This window comes from Marmota monax, unplaced genomic scaffold (assembly GCF_021218885.2).
Source record: "Marmota monax isolate L192 unplaced genomic scaffold, Marmota_monax_Labrador192_F-V1.1 WCK01_AAM20220418_F8-fsc01454, whole genome shotgun sequence".
Classification (NCBI taxonomy): domain Eukaryota; kingdom Metazoa; phylum Chordata; class Mammalia; order Rodentia; family Sciuridae; genus Marmota; species Marmota monax.
In genome coordinates, this window is record NW_026693508.1 from 1 (window position 1) to 22,526 (window position 22,526).

General features: G+C 40.2%; 1 protein-coding gene across 1 annotated transcript; it reads left to right on the plus strand.

Annotated features, from left to right (window-relative positions):
* Positions 1-7,004: 7,004 nt before the first annotated feature.
* Positions 7,005-20,865, plus strand: LOC124102185 (NXPE family member 3-like). The gene is made up of 5 exons (XM_046458374.2): positions 7,005-7,013; positions 7,138-7,892; positions 12,784-12,863; positions 15,299-15,511; positions 20,325-20,865. The coding sequence occupies exons 1-5, from the start codon at positions 7,005-7,007 to the stop codon at positions 20,855-20,857; spliced, it is 1,590 nt and encodes a 529-aa protein (XP_046314330.1). The 3' UTR covers positions 20,858-20,865.
* The last annotated feature ends 1,661 nt before the right edge of the window (positions 20,866-22,526 follow it).

Sequence of the window (22,526 nt, forward strand, 5' to 3'; positions counted from 1 at the left end):
TTGCCGCAGTCTGGCTGGGCACAATCAGGAGCCACTTGTCAAAAGAAACTAACTTTATTTTTAGAACCACACAAGACAAACAAAATAGCCTCTCAGGAAAAACCCTCAGAGCCTCAACTGCCACCACCGGCTTTCCCCAAGCCTCTCTCTCCCACCCAAGCTTCTCTCCACCTCCCACAATCCTCCTGCTCTTGAGGCCGATTGGCTGGGTCACGTGGGCGGAGCCAAAAAAGTCCCCCAATGAGCAGCTCCGTGGTCTGAAAGGGCAGGGAAACAGTCCAATGAGCATCACCGCAGAGGAGCCAATCAGCTAGATGTTGCTGGGGCTGCTGTGAGCCAATCGTCAGCCGGCAGCTGGAAGTTTGCTGGCAGCTGGAAGTTTGCTGGGGCCCCTTCGGCTGTGGCTCTCAACATCTCCCCCTCTCTGTTTAAACAACAAGCATGTGGCTTAGGGACCGTGCCTGTTAGGCAGTCCAATTCAACATATGGTCCTTACCCGTCATCGGATGAACTGACCTCTAGGCGTCAGCCTCCTGTCTTAGGTTGGTACCACTGCAATTGGATCATACCCGTCACTGACTACCGGTCCAGCATACAGCCATACTTGTGGATAGGCCTTTGCACCTGTGGGGGGGTGAGGTTCTTTGCCTCACCTCTGTTGGCCCCCAAATTTTAGACCATCACTAGTAGAGGAGGATGCAAAATGCCATGACATTAAGCCAATTGAGGGCTCCTTTGAAAAATTGTACCACCGGTGACACCATCAGCAAAAATACTCCAGCACTACCACAATTCGCTGTACCAACAGATAGTTCACAATGCATACAGGTGAGCTCACAATGTGTCCAGGCAAGTTCTGCAAGCAGTTCAGTGATGGCTATTGTAGAAGCTGTAGATTGGTTTTATCTTTCACTTCACCAGCACTGGGATGAAGATAGGAATTCTGGCAATAATGGCTAAAGAAAAAATTATGTAACATTCCAGAAGGCACTAAAAGAAAACAATTTTCTTAACAATTTACATTGTCTTCACCGGCACTGGGATGAAGATAGGAATTCTGGCAATAATGGCTAAAGAAAAAATTATGTAACACTACAGAAGGCACTAAAAGAAAACAATTTTCTTAACAATTTACATTATCTTTAAGAGAATTATTAAATATAATGAAAAGGAAAGGTAAAAGTAAACAAACAGATCTGTTAACCTTCTTTTTTGTTTACATATTAAAACAATCCTCAACAGTTGTTTACCCAATTTAAATTAAACCATATAAATCACGTGAAAAAAAAATATTTGGATCCATTTTATCATGAGCGCTCATCATATATGATATATGGACATACGTACATTCAAACATATAACACAAAACACAAGTGTGCACACATAATATAATACATACAACACATAACATTATAGTAAAGGCCTTATAACTTTTTACAGGTGAAATCTCCATTGCAATGCTTAAAAACTCTATAGTCAAAAAATAGAACTGATCAGCAAAACATTAACCTAGGTCTGTATGAGCTCAAAAAACAAAATAGAACTTCATGATATGGCAAAGGGCAATAATAAAATAGATATTGAAAAAAGCATCCTGGTTCTGTTGCAGATGTAAGAATAGCCAAACTGGAGTTTTGGATATCAGTTGTTATGGATTTGAGCCAAATCATCTTCTTTTTGGTCTGTAGAAATCGCTTTAGTTAATCTTTCTGGAATCCAAATCGGCTGCTGTTCTCCCTGTGGAAACACATAAACAGACCCCCGACTCCAGACAATCACTGGGTCAGGACCTTGGTTAATCTCTCTGGAATCCAAATCGGCTGCTGTTCTCCCTGTGGAAACACACAAACAGACCCCCGACTCCAGACAATTACTGGGTCAGGACCTTTCCATTGTCCTGTTAGAATATCCTTCCAAAGTACCTTGGGCTTATGTACATTTTTTGGACACATATGCCTTTCTGCAGCACTAAGTCCTGATGAATCCAAATTTAAAAAGTTTAGAGTAAAAAGGGTTATTTTAAGTTTATCTTTGGGGAATATATACCCCTTCCCAATTCCTTCTTTTTGCTTTAATAAGTACATTTTAATAGTTTGATGAGCTCTTTCAACTATGCCTTGTCCCTGTGGATTGTATGGGATTCCTGTTATATGAGTAATGCCAAATGTTGAGCAAAATTGTTTAAAAGAGGTAGAAGTATAACCAGGGGCATTATCTGTTTTTAACTGTTTTGGAACACCCACAGTGGCAAAATTTTGTAAGCAATGAGCTATAACATCTTTAGTTTTTTCTCCGGCATGAAGGGAGCCCATCAAAAATCCAGAAGAAGTATCAACTGTAACATGCAAATATTTTAATTTTCCAAATTCTGGCAAGTGTGTGACGTCCATCTGCCAAATATGGTTAGGTATCAATCCTCTAGGATTGACTCCAAGATTAACTTGTGGTAAAAAGGTCACACAATTTTGACATTGTTTTATTATTTGTCTAGCTTGTTCCTTAGTTATTTTAAAACGCTTTTGTAAAGTATTAGCATTGACATGGAACTTTTTATGAAAATTTATAGCTTCTTCTAGTGTAGAGAAAATATGTATGTCATGTGTAGTTTTATCTGCTAAATCATTGCCCAAACTAAGGGCTCCAGGCAATTCTGTATGTGCCCTGATATGTCCTATAAAGAATGGATCTTTTCTGTCCCAGATTAGACTTTGTATAGTGGAAAGCAAAGAGAAAACAGTAGAAGAAGGGGAAATCCTACCAGCATCTTCAAGAGATACTATAGCATTAACTACATACTGACTATCAGAAAATAAATTAAATACAGAATCTTTAAACATCACAAAAGCTTGTAAAACTGCATTAAGCTCTACCTTTTGAGCTGATTGTTTGGGTACTAAAAATGTAAAAGTTTGATCAGGGGTAACTACTGCTGCTGTACCATTATTTGACCCATCAGTGAATATATTTGGAGCATTTATGATAGGTGTTTTTCTTGTCATTTTTGGAAAAATTACAGGATGCAATGACCAAAAAGACAATAAAGGATTAGATGGTAAGTGGTTATCAAATGAAACATTAGATTTACACATGATTATTGCCCAAGTATTTAACTCATTAGCTAACTCATCAATTTGATTCATAGTATATGGAGTAATAATTTTATTGGGAGAAATTCCAAACACTCCCTTTGCTGCTTTTATTCCTTTGAGTATTAATTGTCCTACAGCCTCAGGATACCTAGTAAGAATAGTGTTAGGAGAATAAGATAAATGTATCCACAATAATGGACCTTCTTGCCAAAATACTCCTGTAGGAATATTTTTTGTTGGTAGTACAATAAATAATAAAGGCAAACTTATATCAATTCTATCCAAATGCATATTTTCCATATATGTTTCAATGATTTTTAATGCCTTTCTTGCTTCAGGCGTTAACATTCGGGGTGAATTTGGATCTGATGGACCTTTTAGGATATCAAATAAAGGTCCCAACTCTCCTGTTGGTATACCTAAATAAGGCCTTATCCAATTTATGTCTCCTAATAACTTTTGAAAGTCATTAAGTGATTTGAGTTGATCTACTCATATTTGAATTTTTGGTGGACGGACCATGGTTGAGGATAATAGAACTCCTAAATAATTAATTGGAAAATTTAATTGTACTTTATCTATTGCTATCTCTAGATTATAATTTTTTAATAAGTTTGTAAGTGTGGCATAACATTCTAGCAATGTGTTTTTATCTTTGTGTGCTAATAATACATCATCCATATAGTGAAATATTTGTAGTTCAGGATTTTGATTTCTAAGTGGCTGGATTACTTTGTTAACATAAATTTGACACATAGTTGGGCTGTTAGCCATCCCTTGAGGGAGTACTTTCCATTCATATCTCTGATCAGGACCTTCATGATTCAGTGCAGGGATAGTAAATGCAAAACGTGGACTATCCTCAGGATGAATTGGAATTGAAAAAAAACAATCTTTAATATCTATAACTAAAACATACCAGGTTTTTGGCAAAGCAGACAACTGAGGAATCCCTGATTGAGCAGGTCCCATAATAACCATCTCATTATTAATGGCTCTTAAATCTTGCAATAATCTCCATTTACCAGATTTCTTTTTGATGACAAAAATGGGAGTATTATGGGGAGATACAGAAGGTTGTATATGTCCTTCTGCTAATTGTTGTTTGACCAGGTCATGGGCTGCTTGTATCTTTTCTTTAGTCAGGGGCCACTGAGGAACCCATACTGGTCTTTCTGATTTCCAAGTAATTTTTATTGTCTCAGTGGCCCTTTCTGAAAATCCAACCCATGTCTGTCTGTTCCTTGATCTATTTGTATTGGTGCTGCTATACCTTGTTCTTGTTTTTCTAATCTTTTTCCTTTCCTAAAACCTTGTCTAGTCATAATAGTGGGTGCATTTTGGTTGATGTTATTTGTTAATGTCAAACCTAATTGATCTAGGACATCTCGTCCCCATAAATTTACGGGAAGATGATCCAATACATATGGCTGTATAGTTCCTTCACATCCTTCAGGATCCTTCCAATCTAATACCATTGCACTTCTATGGGGATTAGTCGCCACTCCTAGGCCTCGAAGCATTTGAGTGGCTTGTTGTAATGGCCAATGTTTTGGCCATTCTTGACGAGAGATGATGCTAAGGTCTGCACAGATATGGCCCCAATTAGCAAGGCAAAAGTAACAGAACCATGGCTCAGTTTCCAACACCTTTTGGTGGCTCGCACGGGGAGCGACTGAGGGTAAGTGAAACCGCTCGCCCCTGAGGGCAGGGCGAGAGGATGGGTAGCCATTTTAAGATTCCTCTTTTATTTTGCTTCACTTTTGTTTTAAGTTGCCTGTCCCTGGAGATGAGTGAGACGGAAGAAAAACCGCTCACATCTGAGGAAAAACTATTTACGTCTGAGGAACAGATAGGGAGAAAGGACGGATGCACATGTCAGGAGGATAGAAAGGCTATAATGACTTTTTGTTGTTCCCTTTTTATTTCATTCTGTCTCGGTTTTGTTTGGCGTCATCTTGTTGGGTTGTATTATAGTAGAAATATGGGATCAGAAATTAGTAAAAAACAAACTGAAAGAGTGTTAAGTAAATTGTTAGAGGAAGGAGGCATCCCAGTAAAATCAAGAGCAGTCAGGGCATACGTTGATACAATACAAAAATGTAGCCCATGGCTTTTTAAGGAGGAGTTGTTAAATATATCACAATGGAAGCATCATGGTGAAGATTTAGAAAGAATAGAAAAGAAAAGCCCAGGGACTCTGCCAGTTGGCACATTGCCATTGTGGACGTTCATATCTTGTTTGCTTAGTCCAAAGCCTTCAGTTCAGACAATGGTAAAGGAAGGAGAAAACATAATGATTCAAGTAAAAGAGAAGGTCTCTCAAGTTAGTCAGACAGAGGAAAACATTCAAGTAAAAGAGAAGGCCTCTCAAGCTAGTCAGACAGAGAAAGAAAGTGTAAAACAGAAAAAGCCATCAGGGGGAAAGTTACAACAGGAGACTGCTACTAACACCTTTCTATCACCAGATGGTGTAAGTGTCCAACCAACAGCACCACCTCTACAGGAGACTGCTACTAATACCTTTCTATCACCAGAGGGCGTAAGTGTCCAACCAACAGCGCCACCTCCATATGCTGGGAGGCCCCCAACCCCCGCAGTTGATAGTTGGGATCCTGAGACAAGATCTCAAATACTTACATGCCCTGTATTTGAGGCAGGAGGGCAGCGATTTTACCAAGTTTTAAATTTCAAAACAGTGAAGCAGCGAAAAGAGGCTGTAACAACCTATGGTCCTCAAGCACCCTTCACTGTAAGCTTGGTCGAATCCATTAACAACTTGAACATGACGCCAGCAGATTGGGCTAATATGTGTAAAGCTGTGCTAAATGGAGGACAATACCTGTTATGGAAGGTTGCCAATGAGGAATTTTGCAAGGAGACGGCTAGGCGAAATGCAGCAGCTGGTTATCCTCAGAGAAATCTAGATATGTTGTTAGGAAAGGGACCTTATGAGGATCAGCAGCAACAAATTGCATATGATCCTGGCGTATACGCACAAATTGCTGCAGATGCAATTAAGGCATGGAAGACTTTACAAGGACATGGAGGTTTACAAGGTCAATTATCTAAGGTAATACAAGGAGCTAATGAACCTTATGCTGAATTTGTAGATAGGCTTATTCAAACAGCTACCAGAGTTTTTGGGAATACAGAACAAGCAATGCCATTACTAAAACACCTGGCTTATGAGCAAGCGAATCGTTGGTGCAGAGATATCATTAGACCATGGAAACATGAAGATTTAAACACATATATTAAATTATGTAGAGACATTAATGAACAAGAGCAAGTCGTGGCAGCTGCAGTAAAACAGGCTTTAGATGCCAGAGACATTAATGAACAAGGGCAAATTGTGGCAGCTGCAGTAAAACAGGCTTTAGATGCCAGGCCAAGAACATGCTACAATTGTGAACAAACAGGACATTTTAAAAGGAATTGCCCCATTGGAGGAGGGTTTAACAAAACTAGGTATCAAAGGAGTAGAATACTAGGTATTTGCCCACGATGCCGTAGAGGGAGACATTCACTGAGGGGATGGTCTCACCTTGTTCTTCTGTAATCCTCAAGAAAATTGAGTAAAGGGTTTGCCCACCTTGACTTTCAACTAGAAATGTAGGTTGGAGGTGGGAATTGCAGAAAGAGGGGAAAGGAGAGGAAGGTCACTGAGAATACCAGGCTCTGGGGAGGAAGCAGGATTTGTGAAGAGTGAGGAAATCAGAGATCTCAGAGTTGGGTCCAGGCTGGCTCATAATTCAGGGAGTGGGTGGATACGGGGAGAGAGTTGGCAGTGGATGGAATAAGAAGGCTAAGGGAAGGAGACAGTTGAACTAACTTCACCTTTGCAACGTGAGATGCTTCTTTTGAATAAAGGTGGTAGTGACTTGGGTGCCAGGTTTATTAGAGACAGACAGCATGATGCAGGTAGGGAGAAGCCCTGGGTCCTTCCTGGCAAAGGTGACTGAGCTTTGGTGAATAGAAATCTCCTTCCAGTAAGAAAATGAGAGAAGTAGAAACCACCAACAGATTCCTCTTTCTCTCCCCACAGGTGTTCTATTTCAAGATGTCCTGGACTGACAACATCATCTATCGGGCTCCAGGACCCCAGCCTGTCTCTAAATATGTCTCCAACTCTGTGGAATCACCCTCCCTCTTGGAATCTCTCCCCCAGGAGCTCTCCAACCTGACTCACCTTCTATATTGGCCTCTGACCCCAGGAGATAGGGGGGACTTTTTGTCCTCCACCAGCCCCATGACCTCCACCTACCACCTGAGGGGTCCTGCTCAGGACACCTATGCCCTGGGAGGCTACCTGGAGGTTGTCCTTGTGGCCAGGGACCACCAGGGCAGGCCCAAGACCCATGGTGGGGATCTGTTTCAGGCAAGATTGCTGGGTCCAGAATTGAGAGCAGGGGTCCCCGGGGATGTCCAGGATCTGGAGAATGGCACATACCTATTGTCCTTCCCTCTGCTCTGGGCTGGGAAGGCCCAGGTGCAAGTGCGGCTGATCCACTCCAGTGAGGCTCTTGGGGTTCTGCGCAGAATCTGGAAAGAGAAGAGGGCCACCGTTAACTTTAAGGGGTATTTCCAGGGTAGTTCTGGTGCTAAAGAGACTGTGATTTGCAATGTTGACCCTCACTCAACTGGGGCCAAAGGGCATACCTGCCAGTACAGGGATGTGGTTTCTGGTGAGCTCTGGTTCTGTGCTCAACCCCCTACTCTGCCCTGCAACTCTTTGGTTGCTCACTCAGGCGGGAGTTACCTGAAGGTGACCACACCACGTGATGACGCCCTGCTGGCAGGGTAAGAAACCCAGAATCTGGGATATGGATTCCAACCTTAAGCCTCATCTTTCCTTCCAAACTCACTCCTGTGATCCAGTGGCCCTCCATCACTTCCACCGCTTGCACCACTCAGCAATTATTTCTACTCAATTCCAACATGAGCTTGTTGGGCAACTACCAAGTGACAGACATTGCTAGACAGACATATAGTACATGGTCAGGCTGTATCTTCAGAGAGGATTTTGATTGATCTTAGATTTGACGTTCAATGAGGACTTCTGTAGATAAGAGGCAAAGTATTAAATACAACACAACTTATCTCAGGGCAAAAGTAGCTGAAGTGCTTCATTTATTTATCTAGGCTCTTGCTTTCATTTCTGTTTCAACCCAAGAGTTCATTACTGCAGATATTTAGTAGATTTTTAAATTATTTTCAGCAAAATATGTTGTGAATACCTAGGTGTGCCATTCTTTTTCATGAGTTTGGGTGGCATCTTTGACATTGGTTTCTTCAATTTCTTATAGAATTTATTTCCTTTCTTGTAGTTTCATGATTCAGAACACTTAACACCATCTATTTCAGTCTTCCTTTTATTGTGTAAAAATGATCAGGGATATGAATTTCCCTCTGAGTACAGCTTTAGCTGTATTCTCCAAAGTTTTACATATGGAGGCTTCATTTTTATTGTGTTTTACATATTTTATAATTTCTACAGTCGTTATCTCTTTAATTCATGAGTTATTTACAAATTACTTTTAAAGTTTTTGTGTAATTTGTAAATGATTTGTGAATTATTAACTTTTAAATTTTTTGAATTTTGAGAGTTTAGGGTTGAAATACCCCTAAAATTAAAAATACCCCCTAAAACTTACTCAAACTAAAAAGTTTTTTCTCAGCAAAAGAAACAATAAGAGAGGTAAATAGGGAGACTACATCCTGGGAACAAATCTTTACTCCTCACACTTCAGATAGAGCCCTAATATCCAGAGTATACAAAGAACTCAAAAAATTAGACAATAAAATAACAAACAACCCAATCAACAAATGGGCCAAGGACCTGAATAGACACTTCTCAGAGGAGGACATACAATCAATCAACAAGTACAAGAAAAAATGCTCACCATCTCTAGCAGTCAGAGAAATGCAAATCAAAACCACCCTAAGATACCATCTCACTCCAGTAAGATTGGCAGCCATTATGAAGTCAAACAACAACAAGTGCTGGCGAGGATGTGGGGAAAAGGGTACACTTGTACATTGCTGCAAATTGGTGCAGCCAATTTGGAAAGCAGTATGGAGATTTCTTGGAAAGCTGGGAATGGAGCCACCATTTGACCCAGCTATTCCCCTTCTTGGTCTATTCCCTAAAGACCTAAAAAGAGCATGCTACAGGGACATTGCTACATCGATGTTCATAGCAGCACAATTCACAATAGCAAGACTGTGGAACCAACCTAGATGCCCTTCAATAGACAAATGGATAAAAAAAATGTGGCATTTATACACAATGGAGTACTACTCTGCATTAAAAAATGACAAAATCATAGAATTTGCAGGGAAATTGATTGCATTAGAACAGATTATGCTAAGTGAAGCTAGCCAATCCCTAAAAAACAAATGCCAAATGTCTTCTTTGATATAAGGAGAGTAACTAAGAACAGAGTAGGGTCGAAGAGCATGAGAAGAAGATTAACATTAAACAGGGATGAGAGGTGGGAGGGAAAGGGAGAGAGAAGGGAAATTGCATGGAAATGGAAGGAGACCCTCAGGGTTATACAAAAGTACATACAAGAGGAAGTGAGGGGAAAGGGAAAAATAATACAAGGGGGACAAATGAATGACAGTAGAGGGGGCAGAGAGAGAAGAGGGGAGGGGAGGGGAGGGGGGGATAGTAGAGGATAGGAAAGGCAGCAGAACACAACAGACACTAGTATGGCAATATGTAAATCAATGGATGTGTAACTGATGTGATTCTGCAATCTGTATATGGGGTAAAAATGGGAGCTCATAACCCACTTGAATCAAAGTGTGAAATATGATATATCAAGAACTATGTAATGTTTTGAACAACCAACAATAAAAAATTAAGAAAAAAATACCCCCTAAAATTAAAAATCTACTAAATATCTGCACACGTATTTAATCACAGTGACTCCTGCTTTTTCTTTGGATGCCACATTTCACTGAAAGTAATTTACATTCTGTATTTTTCCAGAAAGAATTCTGACCTTATTTAATCTAACTTGTTAAGTTTTAAATTCTCAACTTTTATATCTTCACTAATATTTTGTGTCGGCTTAATCTAATAGCTTCAGACATAAATGTATTATATTGAGTTTGTAGATTTATAGGTTATGATCAGCTTCCTCTCTCTCTTTGTGGTGTTAGAGATTGAACCCAGGACCTCTTGCATGCTAGGCATGTGCTCTATCACTGAGCTATACCTCAGCCCCAATGATATTTCTTTATAACACAGCAGTTTTCACTTCACAAATTTCAAGGCAATGCTATGCTGGATATTTGTCTCTGGGTTTGTTTTATGTTATTGGTAAATTGATTTGGGATCAGGAAAATACTATTATGGTGTCACAAAGAAAAATATAGTTAAATTGGGCTACATAGAAATCAAATACTTCTCCCTTACAAAAAGTAACTTAATTAAGTCAAACTAAAATCTGGGAGATGATATCTATAACACATTTAATTGATATAATAACATTAGTACTAGGAGTAGGTAAAGAAATATTACAAAGCAATAAGAAATATTATATAGCCCAATAGAGCAATAAGGAAACAATATAAATAAGAAATCAAGGAAGAAAGATTTGAATAGTGAATAAAAAATATATACTCATCCTCATAATCAATGAGGGAAATTTACAATGAAACCAAGATATAATATGTTTTTTTTGGGGGGTTCCTTTTAATTTTTTAAAATTTTGAGTCAGGTTCTTGCTAAGTTGCTTAGGGCCACACTAAGTTGCTGATGCTGGTGTTGAACTTGCAATCTTCCTGCCCCAGCCTCTCAAGTTGCTGGGATTACAGGCATGCACCACCACACTTGACTCCCAAATATAATGTCTTTAATTTTTATATGGACAAAACCTTTTAATCTGGAAAAACAAAGAGTGATGAGGATGGGTAGTGGTAGAAAATCTCATATCTACTGGTAGGGGTGTTAATACCATTAGTTACACCATTACTAAATCTTGAAAACATAATGAGTAATGATAGATTCATATTATAGCTAAAGTTTTAAAACTTGCAAACAATTCCAATTAGTATTTTGAATTCATTAACATGTATCAACTGTATCAAATATGGATGAGAATATAAATACTGAATTCATAATAGTGACTTCATCTTTTTGAGGAACAGTATGAAAGAGGGCAGGAGCATGGAGGGTGTGCCTGAGGAACCTGTAATGATTAATCTATTAATTTTTAACCATTGATTGTGAATAACTATAGACCCACAAGAAGTTGCAAAAAGAATACATTGAATCATCTGACCCTCTGGCCCAATTTCCCCCAATGGCAACATTTCATATATGAAGAACAAAATCAAAACAGAAAATAAGTTTGGTACAATTCTGTTAACCAGACCACAAAATCATTCAGTTTCCGTCGACTGGTCCATGTAGGGGTGTGTGTGTGTGTGTGTGTGTGTGTGTTTCTCTACAAATTCACAATACGTATAAATTGGTGTAACCACCATTACAATCAAGATTCAGAAATGTTCTCCACCAAAAGGAAACCCTTCTGCTCTCCCTTCTAGGCTCTCCCACTCCCCAGTGCCTGTTCTTATCACCTGGTAACTCTTTTCTGTTCTCTATCTCTACAGTTTTGTCATTTCTAGATGGTTCTATTAGTGGAATCAGACAGTAATGCAGTCATTTGAGATTTTTTTCCACAAACACAAAGTTCTCTAGACCCATCCATGCTGTTGCATCTATTGATAATTCATTCCTTTTTCTTGCCACTGTGTACGTTTTTTAGCCATTTGCCCATTGAAGGACATTGGGGTGTTTCCAGATTTTAACTATCATAATAAAGCGTCTATGAATATTTATATACAGGTTCTTTTGTTAAAAAAAAAGATTCTTTTGTCATATCTGTGGAACAAAATGCCTGAGTGCAGTTTCTTGGTTGTGCAATTGGTAGATGTTTAGTTTTACAAGAAACTGCCAAACTATTTGCTGATCAATTATCTTGTGGGATTCCCCTCTATGGAAATATATCTGATGTCTCTTGCTTATGATCAGACTGGGATTGTGTATTTTAGGAAGGAAGATTGTGGAAGTAAATTATATTTCCATCAGGTGACATCACAGGTACACAGTATGAATGTGGTTTGTGCCCATTGGTGTTAACCTTGTTTGCCTGGCCAAGGGGATTTTTGTTAGGTTTCTGCACTGTAAAGCAAACCCCCAACCTCCTTTGAACTTTGGAAATCAGTAGGCACAACCCAACTCAAAGAGTGGAGAGGTATGACCCCAATGTCTGAGTGTTCATGTAACAACAATGAAAAATTCTTCTGCTCCCTGTCCTTCCAGAATTTAGTGCCAGGAAATGATTTTGTCCTTCCAGAATTTAGTGCCAGGAAGTGATCCCTGGCATTCTGTGTATTTCCATTTATAGAAAAAGAAAACTCTGTGATCTGGCTTGGTTGTCTTTCCTCACCTTGACTATTAGTAAGCCAAGAGTCCAATGAGTAGATGAAATGCAGAAAGTCCCTCCCCGAGACTCCTGATAATGGTCCCAAATTATAAATGTGCTAATTATACTGGAATGTTCTCATTCCTTTTTTGAATTAGAGGGGAAATGACAAGTCAATCATCAAATCCCTTTAGCAACTCCAGATTTCACCAGGTGGCCCTCCACAAAGCTCTCTCTCCCTGTTTCTCCAGCAAGGTGACTGACAAGCTGCTGCCTCAGGGTGTTGCTCCAATTCTGATCAGACCAGCAACCACAGAAAACATCAGTCGGGGTGAGTGGGGCTGAGTCATGCTGGGAGTGGAGGTTGATAATGGACCTATATGGGTTTTGTTCCTTGACCGAGAGGCTAGCCTCTCCCTTCCAGGGCGGTGGAGTACAGGGGTCAGCAGAACGGACTGTGACACCAGGCTTCTTGGATTCACATGCTATCCCTGCCAGTCACTGTTTTTCTGATTTCAAACCACTTCATTGAGGTATGGATTGACATACTAAATGCTGTGTACAACTAGATGCCTTTGGCCATAAACACACCCCATGAAACCATCAACACAATCTGTACCATAAACATATTCGACTTCTAGCAATTATACTTTAAGATTGTGATGGGACTGATGAAGAGAAGATCGAGAGTAAATTGGACTTTAAAATCTTACTTTGTGACCGAGGAGCTCAATTTTTATTCTGCAATTTTAGGAATATACAGAACACTGAGGATGTGTTTTCCATCTATTGTTCTATATAGATTACTATAATGGGGCAGGGAATTGAGTGCCATTTCATGCCCTGTTTATCTAGAGATGTTCTATAGTAAAGGAAAATATATGCTTTAATACCCTCCTGAAAATATGATATATTTTTAAAAATTTTATTTATTTATATATTTATTTGGTCTTGGGGATTGAACTCAGGGGCACTTAACCACTGAGCCACTTCCCCAGTCCTATTTTGTATTTTATTTAGAGACAGGGTCTCACTGAGTTACATAGCGCCTTGCTGTTGCTAAGTCTGGCTTTGCACTTGAGATCCTCCTCCCTCGGGATCTTCCTCCAGAGCTGCTGGGATTACAGGCGTGTGCCACCAAGCCAGGCATATTTTAATTAAATACTCTATACACATTAAAAAATATATTCATTACCTTCCAAAATTTCCTCCTGCCACTTGTGTTTATTATTACTGTTATGGTGTATGTAACACTTGGCATAAGATTTTTCCCTCCCAGCAAATTTTCATTCTGCAATACAGTATTGTTCACTATAGACTCGGGGTTGTAGAGTAGATCTCTTGGACTTATTCATCCTGTAAAACAGAAACTTTGTCTCTTTTCTCCATCATCTTCCTGCTTTCTCTTCACCTACGCCCATGGCAACCATCATTTTGCAGTCTGCCTCTTGAGTCTCATAGTTTAGATCCCTTGTGTCATTGAAGCCAGTGGTCTTTGACCTTCTTTGGCGTATTTCACTTAGCACAACATCTCTGGAGATCAACCACGTTTTCACAAATGGCAGGGTTTCATTCCTTTTCTTTTTGCTTTTTCATTTTCCTAGCTATACCAAGGAATAATTGACTAATGAAATGCATGTTTTTAAAGCATACAATGTGATGATGTGGTATAGGTACAGGTTAAGAAGCAATCACCCACAATTGAGTTACTTGGCCCATCCATTGTCTCACATAGTTTACCTGGTTGTTTTATTTTTATTATTTTTTTAGAGTGATAAGGACAACATGACACTTAATCTCTTAGCAAATTTCAAGTATATAATATAGATAATTATGATTTACTGTCACCATGCTATACATTAGAATGTATTGATCTTATAAATGCAAGTTTGTACGTTTTGAACCAAATCTTCCATTTTGCCCTTTCCCCAAGTCGCTGGCAACCTTCATTCTACTCTATTTTTAAAATTCATTTTTAGGTTCCATATAGGTGATATCATATGGTATTTGTCTTTCTCTGCCTGGCTTCTTTGTTTTTGTGTGTGTCGGGGGACACAGGGAATTCAGCCAAGGGGCATTTTTCACTGAGCTACATCCCCAACCCTTTTATTATTATTTTTTAAAATTTTGAAACAGGGTCTTACTAAACTACTTAGGGTCTTGCTAAATTGCCGAGGCTGGCCTCGATCTTGCAAGCCACCTATCTCATCCTCCCAAGTTGCTAGGTTTACAGGTGAGCACCACCAGGCCCAACTGTCTGGCTTATTTCCCTTAGTATAATGCCCTTCAAGTTCATCCATGTTGTCCTAAAAAGCAGAATGTCCTTTCTTAAGAATGGATAATATTACTCTGTATGTGTGTCCTGTTTTCTTTACTCATTGATCCATTGCTAGACACTCAGTTATTTCTGTGTCTTAGATATTGTGAATAATGCTCCAATGAATGTGAAACTGTGGATAATCTTTTTGAGATCCTGATTTCACTTCCTTTTAGTATATACCCAGGAGTGGTATTGTTGCATCACATAGGAGTTCTGTTCATTATTTTTTGAACTGCCAATCATTGATCTTGATCACATATTGCTTAACATTTCATGTCCTAGTGTCCCTACTCTCACCAGATATAAGAATGGTGTGTCATAGGTTTTGTCAAAGAGTAAATGAAAAAGATACACGTAAAGCACACAGAAGAGCACCTGACATCTTCTAGATGTTAATGTTGGTTCTTTTTGTTTTTTATTTTGTTCTGCTTTTCTCCTTCCTATAGTGCTATCCCCACAGACCAAGTGCCGCCCTGGCCTTCTGGCCCCAAAGCCCTCTGGCTTCTACCACCAAGATGTATGGCATTCCCTGTCCTGCTCTGGCCAGTCCTTCCCCACTGTTGACAGCATCCTGGGCTGCCTGGCTGGCCACATCGTGCACATGATGGGGGACTCCACGCTTCGGCAATGGTGGGAATATCTACGTGACACAGTGCCCTGTGAGTGACACATGGGGACTCATGAAGAAACAGGTGACCAGAGAGGGATTTGAAGGAAACTGTGGTGCTTAGTGGAGAGGTGGGCAGGATGCTGGGTGCTCCTGAAAGGTGAGTGAATGAGGAAGGCAGAGTTATCACTGGGCTGTCTTCCTGGTTTAGTTACCATGGAGCTCCAATGAGAGCACCAACCTTTCAAATAACAGTGTGTGGTGATTCCAAGAGTCCTCATTTAATTTCTAAGTAAAATCCCCAGTGAGTCTCTCAAAGATTATTGAAGTGAGAAAAACACAAAGTTCACAAATTTGCTGGGAGGGGTACTGGGGTTTGAACTCAGGGGAACTCAACCACCGAGCCACATTGCCAGTCCTATTTTGTATTTTATTGAGAGACAGGGTCTCACTGAGTACCTTTGCACCTCAATTTTGCTGAGCCTGGCTTTGAACTTGAGAACCTCTTTCCTTAGCCTTACAAACCACTGGGAATTATAGGCATGGGCCACCCAGCCCCTTATAAATTTGATCACAAAATTGTCATCAGGCTAATTGTAGCACTTGTTTACCATGGTTTTGAGGAAAGTCTACCTAATATTATAGCCAATCTCAGAAAGGAAGCTCAGACGCTTTCTTGGTATCCTGCAAAGTTTAGAAATTAGCCACATTGTCGCTGTAGTCACCAAGTCCAATTTGAGGTTTCCTTTTATTTTAAACAGTGAATTGGACTGGGCACAGTGGCATACACCTGTGATTCCAGGTACTAGGGAGGCTGAAGCAAGAGGATAATAAGTTCAAGGCCAGGCTGGGCGTTCTAGCGAGATCCTGTCTCAAAATAATTTAAAATTGAGAAAGGGCAGGGAATACAGCTCAGTGGTAGAGTACTTGCCCAGCTTGCGGGAAGCCCTGGGTTCAGTCCCCAGCACCACAACAAAACAGCTAGTTGAGGTCTAACTGACAAACCATGAGTGGCAGATATTTAAATTTTGACATACATTCACACTCATGGAACAACCTTCATAAATGAGATAATTAGCATATTCATCATGCAGAAAAGTGTCCTCAACTGATAAAACATTGGAAATCTGTCCTAGGGGTACACCTGTAATTCCAGAGATTAGGGGATTGAGGCAGGAGGACCATGAGATCCTAGGCAAATATGTGAGACCCTGTCTCCAAATATAACATAAAAAGGGCTGGAATTGGGCTGGGGTTGTGACTCAGTGGCAGATAGCTTGCCTAGCACATGAGAGGCACTGGGTTTGATCCTCAGCACCACATAAAAATAGATAAACAAAATGAAGATATTGTGTCCATGCATAATTAAGATTTGTGTGGAGATGCTAGATTCCCTTTATCCATATTGCATTCAAGGCAACAAAGCAAATTTTGAAAATGTTGATTGGGCACCTGAAATAGAAGCTTACTAAGGATCAGATCTTAGACAAAATCTGAAGAGGTGGCAACGAATCCCCAGGGAAGGTCAATGGCAAAGAGAGTGCGGCTGTTTTGTGTTGGGGGACAGGCTGTGGCCTCTGCCCTGCAGACACCCTGAGACTGCCCTGGAGGCGCCCAGGCTGGGAAGGAAAGCGAGCCTCTCCCTGCTGCTGGATGACCCCCTGGCAGCCTTGTGAGGCAGGCGAGGCCAGCAGGGTCTTGGGGGGCCAGGAAGGAGAGCGCAGGAGAGCGTGGTCCCGCAATGGACACGGGAGCTGGAGGTCAGGGCTCTTTGCGCTGGTTTATGCACGGGTCCAAGGGCCCTCACCCCATCCAGACAAGGCCCACGACGGCATTACCTGCCCTGGAAGGTGAGCGAAGCCCAGAGGACGCGGGTGGACCGGCCCTTGGCCCTCAGGTGGTGGTCTTCATTCTACCAAAGAGAGAAAAGGCAGAGGAGCAGAAGCACATGACCAATAGGAGGTGGCCGCCGCCCTTTGCAAAAGCTGTTTGTAGGTTTGTAGAAGACCTGAGTTTGCTTTGCATGTGTGAGGCACTGGGTTCCAGCCTTGGACCCCATGAAAACAAATAAACAAAATAAAGGCATTGTGTCCACTTACAATTAAAAAACAAAATTTAAACATCAAGTTTCTCCCCAACCTTTGAAAACCTTGGCTACATCTGGACATTCTAGTTGTAGAGGTTGCTGAGCTATGAGGCAGAAAATAACGTCTTGAAATGTCCATTTGTTTTAAAAATATCAAACAAGAAGTGTCTTCTGGAAGTGACTGTCACACCTCTGGAGCGACACTTGACCACATTTGTTCAGAAGGTTAGAGGACATGGAGAAGACTGTGACCTTGAGAAGAAGGTCCTGTGCCGACTGGTTATGTGTAAAAGATATTTTTCCTATTATAACCATTGTTTTGTGTATGCCTTTTATTCCTCATTCTGTATATACAGTTGACAAAGCTAAGTACTTTTTTGATTGGGCACTGAAATAGAAGCTAGCTCTAGATGTTCTAAAGTGCTTGATGTATGTTAAAAGTAGAAGTGGCAAAATATAATGCATTTTATAAATTTCTTTGTTAAAATTCTTATGAAATGTTTTGGGGGGCAATAGCCAAACCCCTGTTGGGTAATACACGTGGCATCCTAGTTCTCCAGAGCATCATGCCAGTGTGCTTAATGAGGCAAGAGTATCCTTATGTCTGTGCGTTTTGTTTTACTTTGCTGTGTACATACTGTATTTAAAGGGCAAATAAGTCCTAATCAATATCTAGTCTTTCTAGATGTTAAAGTGCTTGGCAGTGTGTGACAAAAGTAGAATTAGTGAACAAATGTTGTATGTTTCTATGTTAAAATTTTTAGGAAAGAATGTCTTCTGATAAGGATTAGTGAAGGGTGCTCCTATTTTGAAGACATCTTCAAGGTAGAACTATTGTTTATGCAACACTCTCCTGTACATAGTGGACACGTTGGTCATTACCTGAAATATCTAGTCTGTCTAGGTATTTTAGAGGTCCCAATGTATGTGAAATGTAGAGTTAGTAAAATATCATTTTGTAAATATCTTTTTGCCAAAATTCATATGGAATATAGTCTTTTGGGAATGGAGCTGTTAAGCCACCTCTGTTAGCAGTATAGTACCGTCTGTCCTTGTTCAGTGATGTGGAGGAGGTGAGAGGGAAGTGAGTGCAAATGGTAATATGTTAGTATGTTTATACCTGGACATTTTCAGGCATCAGTTTCCTGTATGTATGGTGCATTTTGTTTTGCTGTGTATGTAGTGTATATAAGGGGCAAATGAGTCCCAATTTTGCAACATTTAGTTTTAGATATTAAAGAGGTCTCCAGTGCATGAAGAAGTAGTAAAATTAGCATGTTTGTTACATTTTGTGTTTAAATTCATGGGAAAACTTGACTTCAGTAAATGACTGCTGGGTATGATTTGTTCAACCATCTCTAAGCATTACATATGCATGTACTTGTCCACTGAACTGGGAGTAGACAGAAAAAAGGGAGGAGGGAAAGGGTCAGGAACGATATGGTCATACTAGAAGATACATCAAATTATAACCATTACTACGTATGCAATTTATTTACACTGATGTGTGCATAGTGGAAACATTCTTATGTGGAATATCTAATCCTTCTATATCTTTAATAGTGCTTGATATGTTTTAAAGTAGAAGTTAAAATAAAACTTTTTGTAAATAGCTTTTTTAAAAATATATATATATTTTTAAGTTTTAGATGGACATGTTACCTTTATTTTGATTATTTATCTTTATGTGATGCTGAGGATCAAACCCAGGGCCTCACGCTTGCTAGACAAGCACTCTTCCACTGAGCTACAATCCCAGCCTGGTAAATAGCTTTTAAAAACTGGTAGGAAATACTGTGTTTGGAATTCTTAAACCACCTCTGAATGGTATCTTGTCAGTACTTATTCACTGGGTTGAGGGAGGTGGGAGGGAAGAAGTTACAAAAGGTGTTTTGTTAGCTTGTGCTTGAAAATCCCAGTTTACCACTGCCCTATAACATGCATTTCATTTAACTTTGCTGTACTGAATATATCATGTATGTACTGAACAAAGGAGTCCTAGTTTTATAATATCTAGTCTCTGGATATGCAGAGATTGACAATGTGTCACAAAAGTAGAGTTAGTAAGCTAATGCATTTTTGTATACTTTGTGTTAAAATTCATAGAAAGGGAGTCCTCTGAAAAGAACTTTAGGAAGTGAAATTGTAACATTACATCTGAGTGACACTTGTGCCTCTGTCACTTGTGACATAGGAGAGAAGAAATGAAAGAAAGAAAGATTCTAGGCCAGCATGATCTTATTTAGATGCTTTCAGATATAAATATTGCTACCTGTCTATCATTTATTCAACAACACTACTGTGTACATTGTGAATAAATATAAGTCCTCATTTGAAACATCTGGTTTTTCTAGATGTTTAGAAGTGCACAAAGTATGTTAAAAGTAGAGATAGTAAATAAAACATATTATAGATTAAAAGAAAAATAAAATTTGATTCTAGGGATAGAATTTAGGGAATTCTTTTATTTATAAAGTGCAGGGAAAATAAGAAGCCAATAATTAGGGACAAGGATTGACCAGAAAGGTAGAAACAAGGGGACAGGATATTATTACAGAAGGAAAAAGGGAAGAACATTTCTGGAAGAGGTTGGCCAGCAGAGGAAAGTCAAATGCCATAGAGAGTGTTGGTACTGTTAGGGAGAGCTTTTGGAATTGAGGAACAGAATTCTTATGTCTGATAAAGCAAGCAGGCGGGAGCTAGAAGTTTTATTTGTAAAATAATATGGCGCACGGTTATATGTTAACTTATGGAAACTTCTCTCTCATCCTCCCAACAGCCCTGAAACCCGTGGATCTACATTCCACATATCAGGTGGGGCCCCTGATGGCCGTGGAGACCACTCGGGGCATAGTGCTGCACTGGCGAGCCCACAGCTGGCCCCTGCGCTCCCAACGCACACCAGTGGCCTCCCTACACTCTGTGGCCAAGGAACTGGAGGGCCTGGCCGGGGGCCCCCACACCGTGGTGGTGCTGGGCCTGGGAGCCCACTTCACCACCTTCCCTCCATCCATCTTTGCAAGACGACTGGCAGGGATTCGGGCAGCTGTGATGGCCCTGCTGGAGCGGGAACCCAGTACCCTTGTGGTCATCAAACTGGCCAACACTGGCTATAAGTCTGTGTATGGCAGTGACTGGTTCACCCTGCAAGTGAACCGGCTCCTGAGAGCTGCATTTGCTGGGCTCCGTGTGGCCTTTGTGGACGCTTGGGAAATGACCTCTAGCCTGGCCCTGCCCGACAACATCCACCCAAGGAAGCTCATTGTAAGCAATGAAGTGAACTTGCTCCTCTCCTTCATCTGTCCCACCTGAGAGCTACTGAGGGTCCTGGCAGTGTGCTGATGGAGAGCCTGCAGCTCAGCCACAGGAAATGTGAGAAGCAGTGATGGGACCCAGAATGAGGAATGATTCAGAGGAGATTAGTTACCCCAAGAATGGCCACATGCATTAAAAACTGGTGACATTTTGGTGACTGTCCTCTCGTACAGTTCTCTGTGCAATGCACAAATAAATACGCATTACATGAATGAGATGATATTTCACATGCTCTCTTTTCAGTTCCATTTTTTGGAAATTTTTATTGATTTAATTGTACATTATGCAGTTTTGTAAGGGGTAATACAGAGATCCCTTATATCCTGTACTTAGTTTCTACCAATGTAACATCTTGTCAAATGGGGTACATTATTGGGATATTAACATTAATATCAACATTCTTATTTAGATTTTCTCAGTATTATTGTCCTCAATTGTGTGTGTGTGTCTTGTTTTTGTTTTATTGTTTTTTGCAGTGCTGGGGATTAACCTCAGGGCCTCGTGCATGCTGGGCAAGTGCTCCACCACTGACGCTATATCTCTAGCTCCTATTGCATTCATTTGTGTGTATTTATTTTATGCAATGTTATCACATATACTGGTTTCTGGTTAATTCTTTAACATTTGTTTTGTAGCTTTACAAAGGAAAGATGACAGAGCCCAAGGTTTGTCCAAAATGGCAATCAGGAGAGTCTCCAAAAAACTGGGGTCTCAAAGGACTTTATCCTCAGACTGATGTGATTCAACAAGAAATCCCCAGGACCAAAGAGCACAAGAAGAGAACCATTACAAAATTTGGTAAGTGGAAGGGTAGGGGAAGCATCCACTAAGAACTGATAGCCGTACACTGTCTTCACTCTGGTTTCTAGCCTGACTTGACACTATATGGGTGGCTCAAAAATTCTCTAGGGATATAGCTCAGTTGGTAGAGTGCTTGCCTTGCATGCACAAGGCCCTGGGTTCAATCCCCAGCTACACACACACACACACACACACACACACACACACACACACTTCTCTAGGACCAGGTTGTGTGCCTAGCCTCATATACTTCCAGATCACCTGAACACATCAACTGTGATTTCTAGAGAAACTGACATTTTTCTCAGATCGCAGAAAATTTTCTGCAGAGAACATAAGAAGGAAAAAGAGCTGCAGACATTCAGAAATCATGTAACACACCAGTAACAACATAGCAAGAGTGAGAAACAGCAGAAAAAGGTCAGAAGAACCCAAATACAAAAACCCCAGATAGTAGATCAACTGGAAAAGCATATGAAATTAGTATCTTTAAACATACTGACTTAATCAAAAAGAGGTTTTTACCAATATGAGTTAAAAAGATAAATATTTTTATAGAACTCTTAAAATAAAAACTAGAATAATTATAATAAAAATGAAGAGCATATATAAAGCCAGGCTGGACAGAGGCAGAGAAAGAATTAGTGAATTGGGAGCAAGAATGTAAGAAAATTTTCAGTTTCATCCAAGAAAGGAAAAACATGGATGGAAAATGTGAAATAGATGTTAGATGTGATAGAAATCCAAAGGGATCAATTGGGGTTGAGGGCAGACAGAGAGGGAGAGAGAGAGGGAGACACAGAGAGACAGGGAGAAAGGGGGTTGGGGAGGGAGAGAGAGATTGATTTATTCTTCTTATTATAAC